This window comes from Propithecus coquereli, unplaced genomic scaffold (assembly GCF_000956105.1).
Source record: "Propithecus coquereli isolate 6110/MARCELLA unplaced genomic scaffold, Pcoq_1.0 Scaffold6, whole genome shotgun sequence".
In the NCBI taxonomy this organism is placed as follows: domain Eukaryota; kingdom Metazoa; phylum Chordata; class Mammalia; order Primates; family Indriidae; genus Propithecus; species Propithecus coquereli.
In genome coordinates this window covers 5,439,542-5,462,243 of record NW_012151951.1, presented here as the reverse complement: position 1 = coordinate 5,462,243, position 22,702 = coordinate 5,439,542, and the positions used below count along the sequence as shown (strand labels likewise).

The 22,702-nt window shown below is 34.8% G+C and overlaps 1 protein-coding gene across 1 annotated transcript in view; it reads right to left on the bottom strand.

Annotated features, from left to right (window-relative positions):
• The window catches only part of GRIA4 (glutamate receptor, ionotropic, AMPA 4), a 548,228-nt gene that overhangs the window by 22,949 nt on the left and 502,577 nt on the right, over positions 1–22,702 (bottom strand). The window contains exon 12 of the mRNA XM_012659122.1: positions 17,173–17,420. Coding sequence (XP_012514576.1) covers positions 17,173–17,420 — 248 coding nt within the window. The remainder of the gene's footprint in view (positions 1–17,172; positions 17,421–22,702) is intronic.

Here is a 22,702-nt window from a genome sequence, read left to right as displayed (position 1 = left end):
CCAAGAAGGAAGTGCAGTAGATGATTTTCTTTGAAAAGCAATACTGAGAACCTATATAATGACTTGATTTAACTAGAGAGTAACATTTATTTTCTCCCAAGGTTAAAATAAGATGTTTAGTTTAATATATAGCAAGTTCTTAATGATTTAAATTCTAATCTTTTGGGACATGTAATCTTGGATCCCAAGAACAGCATCATAAGGATGCTCCAGTATAATGAATTAGAAAATTTTACACAGAAGGAATAGAACTGTAAAAACAAATACTGAAATAACAATGACCATCCAAAAAAACTCAATCTCATCTTTGAATTTTTATTTACCTTCCTTTCCTATGATTAATTATCCATTAAGAACTGTTTTTCTGAAAAGTGTCTCTCAAATTTTTATTTTCATTTTTATTACCCTGGTCTCACCTTAGTTGAAGCCTTTATCACCTGTGACCAGATCTGCTCGCTCTCTCAATCCATTCTCTGCTACCTGGAGTTAGAATCATCTTGCTTCTCTGCTTGTTTATAGTGCTTTGTCAAAAACCTTCAGCGACTCATGATTGCCTCCAAGATAGTATTCTAACTTTTCTGATATGAAAGGCTTTCCAACAATTTTATAGTATAATTTCATTATATTTTATCGAGCCATATACTGTGCCAAGTTCTTTATATTCTCATCGAATCCTTACAACAAACCTATATGGTAGAATTACATCTCCGTTTTACAAATGAGGAAAGTAAGATCTAAAGTTGCTGAGCTAGTGAATGGCAAAGGTGGAACTGGAACTTGGGTTTGTCTAACACAGAAGACTAATCTCTTCACCACACTAATCCCCAAGCAGGCTCTTTCTGCCATTAGCCAGGCTAGTTTCTTTAAAGTTCCAAAGATATTTTATTCAGGATTGACTCCAAACTCATAATAGAACTTTCACCAGGATTTCCTTCTCCACCTCCTCTTAGCCTTTCTAAGTTTCTCATCATTTTCCAGGAATGATTTAGTCATTCAACTAATATTTATCAACTAATATATTAGAACTTTCTTTATGAGATCTTTCCCAGATACGCTAGATTCCATTTATCTCCTGCTTCCTTGAATTATAACATCTATTATCTGAAGCATTCACATTTGCTTTGAATCATGTATTACTTTACAATATGTACATTTTTTCTTCCTCTTGGAGGGTAGCAACTGTGTTTTCTGGTACTTTATGCCGTACCCAATCCTAATGCAGGGCGAGAAGTATAGTTGGTATGCAATAACTACGTGAGAATTGATGTCCAAGTGAATTAGCTTCGGGTGCTGTTTTGCAAATAACCCAATAAAGTGAAAGACTAGTGTGCTGGACAATGAAAGGGAATCCTTCAACTATGGAAACTAGCAGATTTTGGGAAGACCTTGTATAAAGTGTATTTTAAAACAAAACAAAACAAAGCAAAATGCTTCAAACTGTCCATTCAATGTTGTCAAGAGGGACATAACAATATTATTGACACTAGCTGTCTTTATGCATAATGGCAGGCAATTTGGTCTATTGTATAAACAAAATAATCTAAGAAAATATTTCAGTAAGATTACAGATAGGAAAAATAAAGGGTCATCAATTCACTTTGTGTAGCCAGACAAGGAAAGGACACTCAATGATAAAATCAAATACAACTTTGTTGTTAATATCAAAGGAAATAAGATATTCCCAATTTCAAGATAAAAATTGTCCATAATTGTAATTTTATTAATCAATTCTCATCTATTTAAGTTTGGCCAATAAAACATATCACCTTTAGAAAATATTTCTGTTACTAAATTTACCATGTAGAGAATAGTATAATTCAGCTCATTTTAGAAATTAAAAATTATGCTTGTTATCAACAGATATTAAATGTCAACTCTGTTTAAGATTTATTTCACTGCATATTCTAACATGTATTTAACTCACTAAATATGTTTATTTAAACTTCATATACAAATGCTTCAAATTTTCCATCAAGTTCTTAAGATTAAAAAAAAAATCACAGTTTGAATTTTCTTTTCTCATTTAAAAGTTTCAGATTCCTTAGCAGTAGGCCAGTATTTGCTCTTGTGACTTAAAATGTATTCACCTCCCTTATCTTTTGGCTTGGATTTAGGTTAGGAGGGACAATAACACAAATAGGAGAAGGAACTTGAGTAATAAAAATAATGCCTCTTCTAGAAATAGGGATTATAAGCTAATGAAAGAAAGCTGTATGAACTTTCCGTTTAAAGTTTAGGACTATGAGAGGGGTCTCATAACTAGGAAAGCATGTGGCTTTTCTGTTACTTTCTGAAAGTAGTCGAAGCCTGAGAATTCTAAGACAATAGGTCTTCAAAGATTTTAAGTGTATGTCATTCTAAGGGAAAATATAAAGCTGCTTATCTTGAGAGCAACAAGGCTTATAATTATATTTCAAAACAAATATATTCTAATGTTCATTTTTAAAATCAAACAACTCAAATAGAAAAAAGTGACAGAAAGTTAAAATTCTTAAAATAGTCTCACATTTGTTTTTGTTATAATAATAATAGAACATGGTCTTTTAGTTATTTGCTTCTTGTTAGAAGTTGAGTACGTCTTAAGCTACCAGTTTGGACACTTCCACAAACTATTTTTAATATAATAAATTGAGTACAATTAATATAAATCCATATTTTCACTCCACTAAGTAACAAAACCAAAAAAAAAAAAATGGTGTTTTCATCTCAATTTCAAGTTATCCAAAAGAACTAAGTCACTGTAGATCTACCACCAATTCTTTCCTTGAGTAAGATTACTAAAAAATATTTCATAAGAATTTGAAGTATGCAATAAATCTTCCTGACATAACTAATGTCCATGTAGACATCAAATTCTAACACATAAATCGTTCACTAAAAAATATTGTTACAATTTCCTTCTTTCATACGATTGCTTAGGCAGAGATTCCATAGGTTTGGCATCTTAAAATTTAGGAATGAATAGATCAAGAATGAATAATGTGACTCAAATATATTCTGTATTTTTCACTAAAGGAATCCGTTAATGAGAAAGTCAAAACTATGTTTTCCCTGACTATCTGACATCAAAATGTGCTATGTGCTAAAAGTTCAATGCTTGGGTTTCTGGATTTGCTGACTATTACAATATAATTATCTACAGAAATAACACGTGTTGATATTAAAAGCACGTCTCTATTTCATATGTGTCCTTTTGTGTATATTCCTAATGACCTGACTGCTATTGCTCCTGCTCAGATGACGATGGCCTCTAACAAAAATATATCCTTCTGAAATGATTTTCTTTCCTGAAAAGCTCCAACAACCCAAATTTAAGGTTATACCGGGCTTTTAAACATGTTTGTAACAAAATGGTAGACCTGTATTACTGAAAGATGATGACTTTTTATTTTCTGGCAACAAATTGCCTGAATTCTCATTCTTTCTAAACATTTTTTTCTCCTTTCCTAAAATATCCTTCTTCTTGAGCCCCAAATATCTCAGTTACTGTACCCTGAAACTTTTCTAAAATCTACTTGAGTCACAAAAGATCTAGCCTCTTTGGAAGGAAATGAACTATTTCTGAATAGGATATGGAAACTGGTCCCTTGTAGAATCCGTATGGTCTACCTTTCTTCTAATATTTCAAATTCTAGATGCTTTTTAAATTCTCTCACTTGTTTCTCCCTTTGGGGTCTCCTCTATGGAAGGACCAATTTGAAACAGAGTATCAAAGGCAGGAAATGATGATTTCCAAGGACAATGACACAAAAAGAGAGGTTACGGTGGAGACCATTAAAAGCTATATAAAAAAGGCCTGGGAAGAGGGTGTGTAGCATGGAGAAATAATGCTCAAGATAGTATTTCCTTTCTTTCCTTTTATTATTCTAACCACAGTTTTCATACAATACCGTAAAAAATATCATCAAGTTTTACACTTCTTCAGATCAGAAGTCCAGCCTGATCATATTTCCAAATATATATCATTAAAATGATATGAGCTTTTCTTTCATTAAAATGTCTAAGAAATGATATATTTCTATTTCTGTAGAAACACTTGGGATTTTAGTTTTAATATTTTTGTGAACTCTTATCCATTATGATTTGACTAACAGTAACTATGTGTATTCTACCTATAGAGAAATGAATAGCTGATAACAATTTCCTAAGGCCTATGCAAGAATCTAAGCCTAATGGAAGACTGGTACTAATATTTAATGATGATGAAAAACATAAATGCATTAGCATATAACTGATATGACTTAGGTGAAGGTTTTTATTTTTTCCTTCTATAACATTTGTAAGTGGATGTTCACATAACTATTATACACAAGTGGCAAGCTGGTTTCCTAAGTTGGTGGGTTAAAAAATATAAATGTATAAAGAAAAAGGGATTAAAAAATAGGTGGGGGAGGGGTTTCCTTCAAATGGATGGAACCCATTCTTTTGAAAGAAAACTCCCCTCTTACCTTGGTCCTGGAGCTGGTTAGTTCTCCTCTGTCCTCCTCCTAGGGGAGAAATACCCAAAGTTAAACAATAATAGAACATGGTCTTGTATTAAAGTCAAGTTCAGTTCTGGCCAACCCCTTCTTCAGGTCTCACAAGACACTACCAACTGTCTGATATACTGGGGCTTTCACTGTATTGAATTCAAAACCCATTTTAAGGATTAAGCCAAAGGGGAATGAACATTAGCTGCCTAAGAGGAAAAAAATTCTGTCTGCCCTTTAGTCAGTCTGTCTTGTCAGAGAGCTCTTATAAATTGAAGACTGTCTTAGAGCAGGGAATCCACGGAAGGGCATTGCCTGGGTAATTTTCATCAGCCGGAGTGAGTAATGGTGGATGTGTCATGGGAATTCCTTAGGGAGAAGAGGTGTGCTGTGGTGTTCTCAGCCCATCTCCCTGATGTTCTTTTGTCTTTTGAGAGGAAAATGATAGTGCTACAAGCAACACCATGTTTGGAGCAGTTCTAAACCTATATGGACAATAATTATTGTAAAAATAAAAAAATTAGATAATCTTTAGATGGGAATGTTAGAATAAAGTCTGGGAAATGGATATTATCAGATATTATGTACTTGTTTTATTTTTTTGAAACAGGGAATCGCAGATTGCATAAAGATGGGATCCTTTTTTTTTTCTTAACGTGTCTCTGTCTAGCTAGGGCACCTTGTGTCTTTGGAGAGAAACAAGGCAACGTGGTGAAAGGAACATGGATTTGGGAATTAGACAGCAACGGGCTCCAATTCCACTTCTGTCACTCATCAGCTGTTTGACCTGAGTTTCAGCAGCAGAATCCGTCCAGATGGAGATAACTGCATAAACTTCAAGGAGTTGTGGGGGTCAAGTTAGAAAATATATTCATATACATGTGCTTGGTACATAGTAGTTTGTTATTAAATTTTTATTTCCTTTCCATTTATATAGTCTCTGATATGATCATTTCTTATTTGGATTACTTTATCTCTGTTAGGGCTACTGGCCAATTAACCGAGCTTAGAGTCAGTTCTTGGTTACCCTTTGGCATAATTTCAGACATGATGGGCGATTGACTCCCATAAAAAAAATCAAATACCAGACAATTGATTGAATTCTGTGAGACATGAAGGAGAGTGGAGACCAAGAATGAGCCTGAACCCATACGAGATCATGTGCTATTGTTATTTAACTTTGGGTAACTTATTAAAATTCTTCATCAAGTAAAATGACATCAGGTGAGAAAATGGATGTACTTTGGAACCTTAGTTTGTCCAAGTATATTCCAGAGACTTCAAAATGAGGGATGTCATAATCATTATGGTAATGGCCATTATGAAAATGTGCAGGGAAAAAACACTATATGGCAGATTCTATTATATAAAGATATCTTATCTCCATCTATTATTGTTACCATTTATTCAGTGTTAGATTTATTACATAAAAAATAAGATTTAAAGTTTATCACGTTAAAGTTTCATGAGATATATATATATATATATATGGCATAATAAAATTCCTCCATCTATAACATATATGTTTTCCCTGGCATTCTTCCTTGGAAACTTTAACTTCATTCATTATCTTTAATGAATATTCTAAAAATGGCTATTTTGACAAACCAGACTTTTATCCACTAAATGCTATAAATTCAAAAAAATACACAGAGAGAGCATTTCGTTTTTTTTTGAAACAAGTACATGCAGAAATTGTAAAGCTGTGCTCAAAATTGAAAAAAAAGGAGCAAACTGTATTTTATGGAACACCTACTTCATCCATGGAAGTCACTTATATGACAGAGTTTTGAAGGAAATAGCTTTATATTTAGAAATGATCTGGGACTCTGTGAATAAGAACAACTATAGGTACACTGCCTGGATTGGGTGAAATTACAGTGGCTGTGCAGTCTTCATGCTTCAGGGCATAAACTGATTGCTATTTGTGATGAAGAGAAAAATGAAAAAGAAATTAAGTGGTACTGAAGTTGTTAGGGTTATTATGGTGCCCTTAAAAAAAATCACCGTTTCAAGTATTTCATATTGAAACACCACAGGATACCACATTACATGGGCCAATTTTTAAAATCTTATCTAGATATGGAAATATAAGTTTTGTTCTAAAAAAATCAAAAGAAGTCCTTCTATATGCATGTGCTTCATTTTTGCTATTTTATTTCCCCTTTTATGTAATCCAATGAATTTTGTCAGATCTGTACTTTGCCAAAAGTTTGATGTCAGCATGTAATTTTAAATGTCTGTTTATATAGGCATACAAGATCTGTATTTATCTCTAGCTATGTTGGTTCCTACAGAGAAGTGCTTTCCTTAAATACCTTTCCATTTCACAATGTATTCAGACTGCAATAAAAGCAGCTATTTACTAAAGAGTGGTTTATTTAATTCCAAAACCAGATGTGCTTCTATCAAGGTTCTGAGAATGAATTTTCTCCCAGTTTTATTAAGTGTCTGCAACTTCAAAGAGGTATGAAAATTCCTTGGTTGTTTTGCTAAAGATAGTCTAGGGTATAACAGACTCTCAGACCGTCAAAGTGGGAATGGAATACAGAAGTCACCATCGCTATTTCCTCTCTAAGAGATGTGAGAATCTCTTCTGTTTTTACTTGCACAGGCCTTACATTGGGGATCATATGCCAATTTTCCCTCATTTTAGGAGACTAGTTTTAATTGTAAAATCTTTCTTTGTGCTGACCTGAAATCTACCTCTATGCAATTTCTTTAACTCAACAAGAGTATCTAGGTTTTTTGTGGGGGGTGGGGGCGCTGGAGGGGGGTAGAGTATCGCTCTTTTGCCCCAAGTAGAGGGCAGTGGCATCACTGTAGCTCTCTGCAACCTAAAACTCCTGGGCCTAAGTGATCCTACTGCCTCAGCCTCTCCAGTAGCTGGGACTACAGGCACGCACCGCCACGCGCGGCTAATTTTTCTATTTTTTGTAGAGATGAGGTCTTGCTCTTGCTCAGGCTAGTCTGGAACTCCTGACCTCAAGTGATCCTCCTGCCTCAACCTCCCAGAGTGCTAGGATTACAGGTGTGAGCCACTGCACCCCGCCCTCTAGTTTTTAATATAAATTACAAATTATGGAACTTGAGCTCTCTGTGGGTATTTCCAATACACTTTGAAATTATCAGTGTTGCCAAAACTGCAGCATGGAAAAACCACGGAAACGCTTTGTAAATTTTCAGATTTAACTATATTTATATTAGAAAAAGTCCTTTTTTGTTCTTTTCCCCATAAGAGCACTGGAGAGAGTCAGAAGATCTCCTTTCTAATCTCAGCTGGGGGACTGCGGGCAAGTCACTTAACGTCTCTATTGTACAGTGCCTTCCTCTGTAATAAAATGACATCACAAGAGGGTTAAAAGTGTAAGTAGAAGAGTGTTTGTGGGAGTGGTTGAAAACTATAACTTTGCACTGTTACTGTTATTGTTTCACTTAAGATATATAATGCTCAGTAATCTTTAGTGTTCAACAGGAGCATAATCTTTTAAAATTGAACAAATAAAATGAAAATTAAATGATATATTAACTGATTCTTTGGCTTATAGAATATTATCATTATCATTTAATAGGAAGTAACTTTTATTTATTTATTTATTTTTAATGCTATGCCCTTTACTTTTTACTCTGGAAGACAATCTGAGGTCAACTTTTCTTGGCTCCTATCTATTTCCATTTGCCTCTGACTAGTGTCAAACATAAGCCAAAGATTAGGGTATCATCTTAGGACTGTGGATACCTGGTTTCACTTTATTAATAATTTCCCTCATGCTTTTTTTTTAATTCACTTTTTCATGCTAAAGGAACTAGCAATGTAAAACTGCTGTACTTGATAACGTTTTAATGATTTTTGTGGTTCTAGTTGCAAATGGCTGAAAAGAGGGGATACCAGGGGCTGGGGAGCTGATGACATCTTTTCTTAGTTACTAATAGGATTTTGAACTGTTACCACTTCAAAAAGGGACATTCAGAAGCTGCATATCTGTCAGCACTAAATACAAAACAACCAGGATTCCATAACAGCAGAGGCCCTGTAAGAAGCTCTCGCCAGAATTATATAATCCTCTGGGTAGCGAAGCAATAGTGGAAAAGGATCTATATACCCTTATATTTCCTTTGAAAGTGAGAAGCTATTGGTATTGCATTTGTTTGATTGACTCCAATTTAATCCTTAGTCTGGATAACTCCCAAATATTTAGTACTGAGAGAAAACATTAAATTTTTAACATTTCTGTAAAAATTTATCTGTGGGATAATTTCTTCATTGAGTACCCTAGAATTAAAAAGAAAAAGTTAAATAAAGTCTAGTTTATTACAACATGATACGATATGGTTTTGTGTGGTCAGTGGTATTTAAAATGATAGTTTTACCCAACATCTCAGTATTGTATACTTTGAAAGGCAGAGTTGATGCTGAAGATGTTTTTGTGTCTTTAATTTTTCTTAATTTTTGTGTTGTGTGATATTAAGGGAATATATTGAAATGGTTTCATGAACTTTTTGAAAGTGTATTTCATTGTCTGGATATCTCTTAATAACAATTTTTAGATTTTCAGAAAATATGGAATCTGTCCATTTAAAAGAAACTACTTGTAATCATGAGAAAGACTTTTCTGGTATTAAAGAGGATAAACAGTATGTTCACAATATTCCTAACTTATGATAATATAATTATTATTTACAAAATATTCTCATAATCCAGATAATGCTTGTTTCTAAGAAGGCTCAGGACCAGGGTTAACTAAGTATTTTGGAGACCTGAATGGTGATTTTTTATTCAGGTTCAGGTGTTGCAGATACCTATGATACTATATATTTGTGGCAGTTACCTCAGATACATGTTATTTCATTCTGAAAACAGACTTATTGAACTGACTTTTTTTTGTGGAGGAGAACAAACATTAAAATAAATGAGCTATAGTTTCTTATTTCTAGCTAAATTGAAATAGAATTCTAAACCAGAGTTATTACTATTTTCCAGCTTATTCTAATGACTGCCAAACTATTCTTTCTTTTCTTAAATTTGAATGATAAACTATTCCCATCTTGGCTGATGTTATCTTTACAGACAAAAGGAAGCTTATAATGTCTTAAGTTGTGGATGAGTGGTTTCCTATATGCTGTGCTGAAACAAATAGGTACAATTTCATTTTTGTGGAAAACCATTATTTACTTATGATGTACTAAGTAGATGTTTATCATTGGCATAAAACTGCATTAAAGCAGCATGATATAAAATTCTACATTGAGGAGTAGATTGCATCTCCACAATAAACTGAGCTTTATAGTATTTTATTATAGGCATTTTGGAGTTTTATAGTGAACCTGATTACCATCACTCCCTCCAAACCCTGTGTTGTGTATATTTGTGTGTGTGTCTGAATTCTTTACATGTCTAATTATTGTGAGTATATAGAGCCCCTTCCTACCTCTCTTCCTCAGTCCCTCCCCTCTCCACCTCTGCACTTTCAGCTAAGAAGGTGCTGGGACAGTAAGTGGTAGGAATCTACTGTAGTGTGATTATAATACTTTTCTTCTTGCCCCTACCAAACTGTTCAGAGTTCTAAGAGTTAGGTAAGAGTTATGATCTCTCTGAGAAATGTTAAGTGTTCCTCCCTCTGCAGCAGCCAGGGGTATCATCTTCCTCGCATCCTTTTCTTTAGGAAGTTAAGTCTGGAGACTAAATCTAACACAAATGATGTGCAAAGAACAACAAAACTTGTCACGTGACCTTTGCTGCCGTTCTCAAGATAAATGAAGAATCACTTTATGAAACTACATATAGGCAACTTTATCAAGAGCTTTTACTATATACAGAAGTTATGATCCTGTAGCCTGAGACCCTAGAGTGGAGAAAATTAATCTGACACATTTTCTTTAATAATTGAGTATAGACAGGGTTAAAGAGCAGCTTTGTAGCCATGATCACAATCTATATTATGCGGAACAGAAACAAAAAACTCTTTGTGAGGAAACCTAAATATTGGTCCAGAGAATGCTGAGTACGAAGACATGGAGGGCAAATTCCATAGGAAGGGAACAGCACTGAAGTTTGATGCCTTCAAATCTACTTTGGCTACTTCTGAGGATGAGTAAGCACTCCTGTCTACACACCAAGCCCATGCATACATTAACTTTTTATCTTTGATCTGAATACACCATCATGAGGACATCACAGAATGGCCTTAGTGACCCTTCCTGTCAACTCATGCTTGCTAGGCGGGCTTAGGAATGGTGAAAGCTTCATATAATTTCTCCAGTGCGGGGCATTTATCCTGCCGCTGAGACTTAAATGTAAGTAGCATACCCATATATTGGGCCACAATCAACATATAAGATTCAGTATAGAAGCAGATGCAGAAGCTCCAGGCAAACTAACATTTGCTACTCTTCTTATTTTCCTGGCTGTAGGATTCCTGGTTCCATAAATTTTTCTTCCATCACTTTCCCCTCCCCCAACCCCCATCCTTTTTGTTAGGAGATCCTTTCAGATGCTTTGCTTTGACTACCTGGACTTTATTTTCTTACTAAGGTACCTTTCATAACTGTGCCTTTTTCTAGATTTCAGCACTGCCAGCACCCTCAGGGGGCATGTCTCCCCTCCAGCCCTGGTGTTTTATGGCTTTAGTTCCACAGAACCCATATCTCCTGGCCACAAAAAGGGAGATCCAAACACACAGAAACCCTCATGCACTTGCTTTGTTGTTCCCATGCCTCCTCTTAACCTGACCACCAGTGTGGTCATTGCTTCTGGAGACCTTTTGGTGAGATGATCTGTAAAGATGAATGACATAATATGGAACCTATATGGCTACTTGACATGTATTAATACTAAGAGGAAATACTTAAGTATGCTACTAATATAGGGGTAAGTTCATCCACAGATTTTCAGCACATTTACTATACATCACATTATGAGCTTTGACCTTAAAGAACAACTTTATGTTCCCGAAATACAGTTGGCATGTGTAGATCAAGGTTGCCTGACTTGGGTGGCTGTAGGTTCTGTAATCGTGTTAGTTGTGTGTCACTACTGAATCAATTTGAATTGTATAGGATTTAGAGGTTCTTTTTGGAGACTCTTTATATTTATGAGATTTGTTGATGAGGCAGTTGTGTGGAACTCAACAAAATAATTTGGAATTCCGGTTTTTCTTAGAACTGTCAGAATTGAGATCTAGTCTTAGATCTCTCATCAAATCTCATAAATAAACTGCTAAACCAATTTTTGGTAGCAGTTTTTGTCTTGTTCAAATTGATCCTTTTTGAAGTGGTAGAAACTAAAATGGTCACAAATTACCCATTTTCTAAGAGAGTTACTAAAATACAATTTCTAAGTGTAATGGTGAGGAGAACAAAGAGCTAAACATTGAATTTAGAAACTTTTCAAGCTAATATTACCTACTTAGGCTAACATCCCAAGAGTGACCAACTTAAAAACTTCCTCATAAACTCTCAGTTGGAAATCACCCAGCAATCATTTATTGAATGAACTTTCAGAAGATTGAGGGCAAAGCATTTCAGCATTTTAATTTTTCTCTTTTTTAATAATGAGAAGAATGGCAAAAATGTATAATGCCTGGTCAATCTTAAAGAAATGCAAAAAAAAAAGCAACATTTGTTTTCTCTTCGTGGAGACCTGTGATTTGAGTCATCTTTTAATTACAGGAAAGAGTTAAGTGAAAAATCTAGAGTTTCCAATGTCAGTGAAAAGTTTTACACTTCCTATTGTAGTCAACATCTAGAAACAGAAGGAAGAAATATATGAATTCTACTGTGCAATTATTTTCCCTTGGGACATGTGTAGCATGGACATGTTTACCATGTGACATCTCAATTTGTGAATGCAAAATAGTTGGTACCCACAATAGACACTAGCATCTCTAATAGCAAACTGGGTAGCTGTTTAAGCATCTTGCAACAAGAGGGATTTGTGTGTATGTATGTGTGTGTGTGGGTGTGTGAATTTTAAGAGGTTCTATTAATTTTTGTTGTGTGTGTTCATCTCACCCTTAGCTTAACAGACCTTATTCCAAAATATAATAGGATTACATAAACTAAGTTATCTGTAGCATCTTTTAATATGGCACTAAGAAAAATGAAGAATATTCATAAGCAAAAATATGTCTTTCCATAATAGTTAAAATTAAAAAAAAAAAACAAAACCCTATTTGTGTACCAACCCACTACAACTCATTTCCAGAAGAAATGTTAAAAGTTTATTCATCTGAGGCCAGGTGATACTCAATACTAGGCCTTAAATTACTATACTTTAAAGTTTTTCTAGTGTCTACATTAAGTACTAATAAGTGCCATGTTTCTAATACCAAAAATAGACTATAGTGTTATTCTCACACCCAACATCCAGCCAACTCCTTTTTTCTAAATCTTCTAAGTGCACCTCAACTAATAAATAAGTATGTCTCACAAATTTTACGTGCGAAAGTGATTCCTTCAGATAATACATTTTTTATACATGAATTTGAATATTAAGTTTAATACATCTGTCCTACCAAACCCTCCAAAGTAGACGAAACATAATTTGGCCTATAGAGAACTCTCTTCACCCTGATATAGATCTAGGCTTGGGCCAAGTGTTCTTTGAGACCAGTGATTTTGTTCAATACTGAAAGAACCAATCCAACGAATGACATGGTATTCTAATTCCCATTCTTAGTACTTCCTCCTGCCTGCCATGCTACTGCTGTGCGGCTCTGAGTTGCCTGTAGTAAAGTAAGCATGACGTGCGTGGTTTCAAAGAATCAGTTCTTGTTGCCATGGGTTCCTGTAGCTGGGCATTGCCAAGTCCAACTGGGCCTCATTTTTTCCAGGTCTTACTCACTGATGTAAGTTCTGTTGGAACTGCTTTCTTGCTTTTTGATGATAGAACATTTGTCTTATTTTAGATACTGTCCCACAAATATCTTTAGAGAAGTCAAAGGTTGGGTGGGAATTATCACTGGTGAATAATAAAAGTATAGGAGACTATGGTTTTTAACTTGGCTTCACACATTGGGGTAAAGTACATAAACCTTAATAAGGTCCAGAGGAAAGTCTTCAGATATGACCCACTGCTTTGTTCTCTGGAGGTATTTACAGATGCTAGATACTATGAATATCTTTAAAAGGTGTATTCTTATCTAACAACTACTTAGTAGTAAATCTGTGCCAACCAAATTATGATTCACTCTAAACAAGCTTTAACACGTTTATTTATTGCATAGTAAAGTCAATAGTATAGTAACTAGAGTAGTATAGATAATATAGTGAAGTCGATAGTATTTTGATAGTAATGTACACAACTTTACTATACTATAAATACTTTAGTATAGTAAACTCCTATACTATAGTAAATTTGTAAAGTTGATAGTGTTGGATAGTATTGGTAGTGAAGTCAAAATAAATATACTTCCTCCTTCATCTAAACCTTACATTGCAATGCCATCTAAAGTGTATATTTTAAAACAAACTTTAAAAATTTCTCAGCCAGAGAAATGCTTTCACAATGGTTTTAGATTGCCAAGGGTACTGGAAAAGGGAGGAGGGAAATGGCCATGGCATTGATAAAAGTATAAATAGTATTGTGCATGTGGAAAGAAAATTAAGGAAAATAACAGGATCAATATATCTGGCATTATTCTGTCACCTAAAAATTGGAGAATCTATGTCAAAGTCCAATAAATCAATAATTTCTGAGCATTGTTATTGGTAAGTGATAGGTCTGTGGTTTCAGATTTCGTTGTGTATATCCAGAAAAGACCAGTCTTAAATAAAGTCTCTGAACAGTAAAGAGCTCTGTATTTTGTTCTTTACCAAAGAGACAGGTGCTAGTCATCACTGTTGTGCTATTTCTCAACCCAGCCACAGATACACTCTCTGTGATAATCCTTATTACATTTGTTTTAAAGTCTACATTACAGATCCAAGTCCTGACTTTCCATCGTGATTATATATCATGCTCTTCCTCTTTTCTGTGACATTTATTGTGAAGCACTTTGGACAAACAGCAAGATGTGAATTCACATTTCAAACTCCCTAGACCAATGGAACATTGCTAGTCATTTGCCTGCATTCTCTGGTTAAGTTTACATAGAAGGAAAGATTGCTGTTTTCTTTTTCTTAAAAATCTTATGTTGCCTAATCAATCAAAACAGTAGAGGTTATGAGACAGCCGTTGTAATGACAATGAAATACACAAGTCTCACTATATCCAGAGCTATTAACCTAAAGACCTGATTACCTGATTAAAAAAAAGACAGATTCTCTAAGAAAACAGACTTAAATCTCTGCTGAACTATACAAGACAAAAGATTTCAAAGACACTTGATGCAGGTGTGCCTTCTTGATCTTGCTCTGATGAATGCAGTTATTTTGAATTCGCTTCTACAAATAAATCAATTATACAGAAGGTGCCTATTAGTCCATCTTTATATTAGCTCGCCTTATTTGAAATAGAAGAATCCTAGTTGAGTAAGACTGGGAATTTAAGCCTAATGAGCCTCCTGCTTAGATGGCTGGGGCTTGGGGAGTGAGGAGGGTGGGGGTAAGGAGAATGCTGGTTAGCCTTCAGTGTCCTTCCAATGTTCTCAAAGACAGGACAAAATGACTGCGGTTTTGGCATGCAGGGGCCAGCTTGCTCAGGAAATTGTGGCATATATAAAACAAAGCACATAAACAAACTCCCCATCCAGGAAGCTGAGTTTAACAATTGCCTCATTAACCAGACCCAGGGAAGGACAGGAAAAGAGGGGGAAGCCAATGGCTGATTATTATACAGTTCTAGACAGATGAAGCCCTTCAGTTTCTCCCCAAACAATCCCTGTAGTGTGGATTTGACAAAGTGGTACATTTAAGAGGGAACTCTCTTGCCATCAATGGGAGTCAGGCGCACCCGTATCTGAGGGCCAAATTCAGTCCCTGGAGCTTGACTTTATCAGTATACACAAGACAGAGGACAAGGCAGCTACATCCACAGAGAATTAATTAAGAGCCAAAGAGACATCCAGTGAATGTAATCAATAGTCTGAACACTGATCTACATATCAACCACCATTGCTTTCTCCCCTCCTATTTCTTTTACATTATTTACACTAAGATGCTCTTAAAACTGAGACTTCAACGGAGATTTATTTGCTACTCAGCTTCATTGAAATTACACATTTTTCATATTGCATCATACAAAAATATACCCTCAAAGACCAAATATCCTAATGCCAGTGTAAGTTTCTGAATGGTTGAGATATTTGTGGGTGGAATGTTATTATGGATAATTTATTAGTTTGGCTTTCTCCCTGCACATTTCTCCAGTTTCATATGGGACATATGTGCAAACAAACCTGATTTCAGAATTGCCAAAGTCCACACCCAAATTTGTCTTTACTGGCTAGTTTTGGTCTATCTTCTTTTGAAATTGCCCCTTTTGTAACACACCATAAAACCCCTTGCTAATTATTACGGTGTTGCTTGCAAACACAGAATATCGGTTTAACACAACTCTTTCCAGCACTGGTATATGTTTCTCATATCTCAACCCTTCCCCCGCCCAACACACATATCAAAGCACATTACAGTTCCCTTTCTGAAACCAATGAAAACAATCATATAATTTTTATATTGTTTTCATTTGTTCTGGGCAATAGTACAGGTCTCATTACCTTCATTTTTCAATGGCTTACCAGAGACATCATTTTTCAAGACCAGGTTCTTGGTTAAGTCCTTTAGCAAAGATCCTGATTTCCTCTTGAATCTGTGTTTTATAGAAATCTCTCCTAAGCAGCACTGAGACCAGAGTAATTTGTCAGTCATCACTTTTGATGGGGTCTAGTCCCATCAATTCAATGGCGGCCTTTATTGCTTAAGGAAAATAGGAAATTCTGCCTCCTGGACATAAACATGTGAATTTTTCTATGTCCAGGATTAAAAAGATGAAAAGGGCAGATTTAACCAATATTTCCGTAAGAATGAAAGTCTCACTTTTAATCCACATGTGTAATGGTTTGCTCATGAGTCACATTTCAGGGGTCTAACTATAGGCGTATTTGGATTGTCATTGGGTCTAATTTTACAGATCTTACTTACACCACACTCCCTTTGAAACAGGCGGGAGTGTGACTTGAGTAAGCACTATAAAACTAGAGCCCATTTTTCCCTCTAATCATGATCGCTTTCTTAAATAGATGTGATTTCAAACTTAGCATGAATACAACCTCAGGATAATCTAAAATAGAATGATGTCATAAGAAATGAAATATTGAAATGAAAAAAAAAAAAAGTGGTTGGCTAGGAAGAGGTTGATTTCTTCTTACTCAGAAACTAGCGGCCAGGCATAATTTAGAAAAATTATGATAAAATGTAGAATCATTACTGACACATTGATAGTGTAGATTTTGGTGGCCAAAAAAGAGTTGATAAGATATAGAAGCATAAGCTACCCTTATTTTAGGCCCACTGGAAGCAGCTAGTGTTCAACCAGTTTGGTTTTTATATGGCCTTCAAAGATATATGTCAACTATAGTGAATTATTCTAAAATTTAAAAAAGTTACCTGATTGTTGACCAAAAATATGAAATGGAGAAAAGGAAAATAAACAAACAAAAACAGACATACCATGTCCACACACAAAACAAAATAATTCTCTCAGGGACATCAGGGAAGGTGGAATACTATAACAACACATGTTATATTGTTATACTATTCCACCCACCTTAATGAGGAACCCTTGGGCGTTGCTACTCCATAGCCTTTTGAATCCAGATTTCCTCCCACTTTCATCGTGTCACATGGCTTTCGCTGCTCAATGTATTCATTCATAGTGGACTCCAGGAGAAAGGCAAATTTGCCCTTGGATTTGCGGACACGAGCTACTCCCTCAGCTGTAGTCCTAGTGAACACTGATGGCTCTGCTGATCGCATGTAGGTCCACATCTTTTCATACACTGCTATTTTTGATCTCTGGAGGAAATTAAAATTAAATACAGGAAAGAAGGGAACAACATGTTAATATCGACTGAACCAAGATGGATAAAGCCTTTCAGTAGCTTTCCCTTGCCCTCTAACTCTAAGTTGCCATATCGTAACATAACAGTAACATTATTCTTTTCAAACTGGAAAACCACCTTTCAAAACTTTTTTGGAACCCATTGAAATGACAGACATCTAAAACTGATACGTGCAGAAGCCTGCCCCGCTTGCCACAGCAGTTACAGTACGCAACTGCTTAAATAGCTTATTACTGTTCTCTCAATGTAGAATGTCATAGAGAGAGTTGAACAGTTAATTATATCACATTCACGGTAAATCTGAAAAGGACCAGATAAGAACTGATTTCGAGTTTGTAAAATTCCTTCTCACAGTGTGTTTCAGTTATAACAAATAAGGAGAGTTCTTTTATTTTTATCTTTTTTCCATGCCTCAAAGTTTTAATGAAACTCATTCTAGTAAGATGTATACCAAAGTGCAGTTCGTATCAAGTCAGTAGTTGAACACCAAAGGAGGAGGTGAAATCTGCTATGGTTTACAAACCAAATATCCATAACACAGGAATCAAACTGTGGGTTGGTGAAAACATTTTTAGACTCTTTTATCTGACAAAATCTCCAAATGGAACATATACTGAACTTTAAACAGAAATGATTCCTGTTTTCCCACTTTACAGTTTAGAGAGCTAGTCATTTTAATCCCCTGACTCCATCCAAGAAACTTACTTATCTTTGTAAATTACTTCTGTCTACCTGGGCTCTGCCCACATTACTCCCACTGCTTAATTCACCCAGGTCCTTTTGCTGGCATCTGCATTCACTTTACATTTTTTTGTTCACACATACATTTTTAATGTAAAAATATATCCACATGAACTCAAATGTCTCCAAAAGATATATTTAATAAGATAGAAAGGCCTGGATCCTGTTTAGTAATATAATGACACACACAGACTTTTACCTGGTGTGATCATATTTGTTAAATAACAAGGTGCTCAAATTTTGTATCTGGATCCAAATGAAATTGAAGGAGACTTCGTTCAGACTTCAGTCTATGTGTGAGGCCTAATCCTGAGGAGCATGTACATTTGCTTGCATTGAGCTTCCTTTGTTTACCAGAACATAGAATTCAACAAGAAGCAGTTCTTCAATAACCAACAAAGTGACTTGAATAGCAAACTTAAGAATACATATTTTTGGGTAAAAGCACATTTTTCAAGTGGATAAAGAAAGAAACTGATAAAAGCAGGATTCAAAACTTTGGTTTCATAAGATGAGAAATTATTAATAGTAATCAGTAAACCTAAGTAATAAACCATATAATAACTGATTCACATATTTGAATACCAAATAAAAAGATATTTATGGTAATGTATAGTCAAATGTTGATAAATATCAAGGTAGGAAATAGACATCCTATAGTAACCTAACGAAATTTTTTTATGCTATTAACACTTGAAAAAGTATCTAATGATATAAAGATTGTGAGGTGCGTGTGTGTGTTTATGTAATGACAGTTTACTTCTGGTTATAGAAATGCTCATGTTAGATAATTTCATGCCAATACTGTAATTCAATTGCAACAATTCTAAGTGCTTCCAGGACAGACAAGTACTGGGATTTAGATCTATCAACTGTGGGATACACGAGGGATGCCATGTTGCCAGGCCTTGCTCTTTCCATCTCTAAAAATAGAGTCCTGTTCTAGAGAACTAACTCTTCCATGATACAATGAGTTCTTTTTTTTTTTTTTACTTTTGGATTATTTTTTTATTACTCCAGTTTCCCACTTCTTTTAGTTTAGTAGTTCTCTTCTTCTTTACTACCCCAAAATTACATGTCCTTGACTTGTCAAAGTTTAATATAAATTTGTTAGTTTACATGTTTTTCTTTTCCTTGTCAATACAAGGATCTTAGAACACTTTGAGTTCATGCACTGCCTGCCAAATATGTGCTGTTATTTTTTTTTTAATTTTTTAAAGCTCTTTTTATTTTTTTATTTTTTTTAATTTCAGAATATTATGAGAGTACAAACGTTTTGGTTACATGAATTACTTTTTTACTGTTTGAGTCAAAGTTATAAGTGTGTCCATCACCCAGACAGGGTGCATGGTACCCATTAGGGGTGAATTGACCCATCCTCTCCTCCCCCTCCCACCTGCTTGATTTCCATTGGATTTTGATCATTTAGTTCCAGTTTAATAGTGAGTATATGTGGTGTTTGTTTTTCCATTCTTGGAATACTTAACTTAGGAGGATGGTCTCCAGTTCCATCCAGGTTGTTACAAAAGGTAATTAGTTCACCATTTTTTTAATGGCTGAGTAATACTCCATGGTATACATATACCACATTTTATTAATATCCACTCATCTACTGATGAGCACTTGGGTTGTTGCCACATCTTTGCTATTGTGAATTGTGCTGCTATAAACATGCGAGTGTCATTTTTATAAAATGTCTTTCTTTCCTTTGAGTAAATACCCAGTAGTGGGATTGCTGGATCAAATGGTAGGTCTACTTTTAGTTCTTTGAGGTTCCCCACACTAATTTCCCTAGGGGTTGAACTAGCTTGCAGTCCCACCAGCAGTGTGTAAGTGTTGCTTTCTCTCCACATCCACACCAGCATCTGTTGTTTTGGCATATACAATGAGTTCTGAAAAATGTAAACTCTCTGGGTCACTTGGTATAGATTGTCCTTAAATATCTATTCTGATAATTTCAAATTTAGAGAAGTGTTGGTAAACAACATCCTTTAAACATATAACCACTTTTTAATATATTTATAACTTGACCTGAGAGTTTCACCTAAAAAGGTGTAGAGCTCCATATACATTGTAGACTTTACTACATTGAAAACAGAAGAAATAAAATCAAAGTGAATATTGTTTTAATTGAAGTACTTTTTCAAAATTTTTAAGAAGATGAGAAACATGCTAATTACTTGCCAATTCTCCTGTTACAATTAAGTAACTTATTAAAGGAACAGGAGAGTTAAAGGAAACCAACATAGCAATATGGAAAAAGAGTATTTTTAGGGCTTGGTACTTATAAAAAATCATTAACTACAGAATGCAGCATAATATTAGAGTAAATTATTCCTTTTTAAAAGAATAAAGTATCTTTAGGCCATTGGTATTTTTTAATAGTCAATTCCAATAATATTAATGTGAGGAAAATTACTGCTGCATTTGTTTAAATATATTGAATTATATATAACTTAAATGTAAAAGAAGTTGTATTAATCCCTTTAAAATCTGAAAGAAAGAGGAATATATAGAATAGTAATGCTAAACTTAGGAGGCTTTAGGTACATAGAAATTGTAAAATACTGACAAAATAGAGGAAGGAGGAAAGCAAGTTTTTTTGGGGAAAAAAATTAGCCTGGTTTTTCACCCTACTAATGTTTAGAAATTCTGATTCTCATTTAAAGGGCCATAGCTTAGATAAGATCACATCCACATGGCGAAGGGATGAAGGAGAATCAAAGGACTGGAAATAATACCCCTGTGCCTTATCTGTGATTTCAGGAAAGTGATTGCTAAGGGCTGCGGGCAAGCAAATATTTACAAATTTGATGAGTAAGGCTAAAATGAGGAAATTTCTGCAGATCCAGCAAGCTCAGTGGGTCTCTGTATCAAGCATAGTCATAATGAAACTTTTAAGTCCCTAAAACCTTTGTAGTATCTACTGAAAACTCAAGTGTGAGAAGTAAAAAGATAACATGAAAGTCATTATTTTTTGAAATTTGAAAATTAATCTCAGATCTATTTCTTTCATCTTTATTGTGAAACTCAATGCATAGGAAACTATCCAATCTAAAGCATTGTTTTATTACTTAAAACAATTCTTGAAGTTTTAAAAATGTGCTGTCCCTTTAATTTCTCAAAAATAAGTCTAGCATTTCTCTTTTTAATAGAAACTATCATGCGCTATAGTTAATGTTTATTTGCTATCAGGCGAATTACTTCTAGTAGCTTATGCAGCAAGACTGATGTCCTAGTGAGAACTCATCAATGCATTATTTGATAATATGATAAACCCTGAGATAGCAATCTACATCATTTATGCATTCATGATTTCACTGATGACTGAAACGAGCATGGGACAAAATCTGCATTGAAATGAAAATCAGTGCGCTTGAAACAGGTGTGTAATAACGTGAAATTACCTAAACAGCGAGGTTGTCATTAAGTGACAAGTACAGACTCTTTAAATGCCTTCGTGTTTATGCTTAACGTGGTACACAGAACATGAAGCATATCGAGTTTCATAATGGAGCAAAACCAAGGCAACAGTTGAATTCAGATGTAACTTTCCCCTATGGCCTAATTCTCTTTCCAGTTGAATATTACTGTGACATTTTTTTGAAGCGCTGGGTATAGGTCACTGCCTGAGGCAGCTTAGTGGAGCTGATAGATGTGCCATTACTGTGTTCCTAGGAGAAAATGCTTTTGACAGGTACAAAAATACCCTTCACGTTCCGGTTTCCTCAACCCATCAGACAAATGGTTTATTTAAACCAGGTCATCATGTAATGGAGAGGAGAGAGGCAAGTAGGATAGGAAATGAATGAGATTTTTATCAGAGAACTCAAATCTATGCATTCCTGATAATGTGCTGTCAGGGGAAATTACTTTCTTGTCCCATCTGAGTTCAGAATGTTCTGCAACAATAAATATCTATATTATAAAAAGTCTTCCAATTTAAAACTGAAGTTGGGTGGGAGAGAAAGGAAACAAGGCGTGGTGCTTGCACAGCTTGTATAGAAGACTCTGTAAATCTAGGAAGCAGCTTTCCTCATTCCTATATTTCTTATCGATGTATTCTCTTATCTACCTCACCAGTTCTTTGAATTTTGGCTTTTAAAAAAAAACCTTATAAAGATTAGAAATAAACATTTACAGTGAGCTTTATGCTAAAGAGCTTTACAGTGAGTTATTTTAAAATTTTCTTCAGGGAATCAATATGACATTTCTTTTTCCCTTTATCACTCAAGGCAGAATGATGGGCCTGCATATATTTTCTTTATTAAATGACAATCAGAAATCAGTAAAGTGCAAGTGATAGCACAAACTTGTGTTTTATTTTGGTGTATATACATGATGTTGGCTAGGCAAAAATTACTACATGTTACCTACTTACTTTTGGGTGGAAGCAGTTACAAACTGACAGACTTCCAGCAAGATACTGAAATGAAGCTAAAATGCATTAAAGCAGTATTATTTCCATTTAGAAACAGGGATGTGATTAATAAG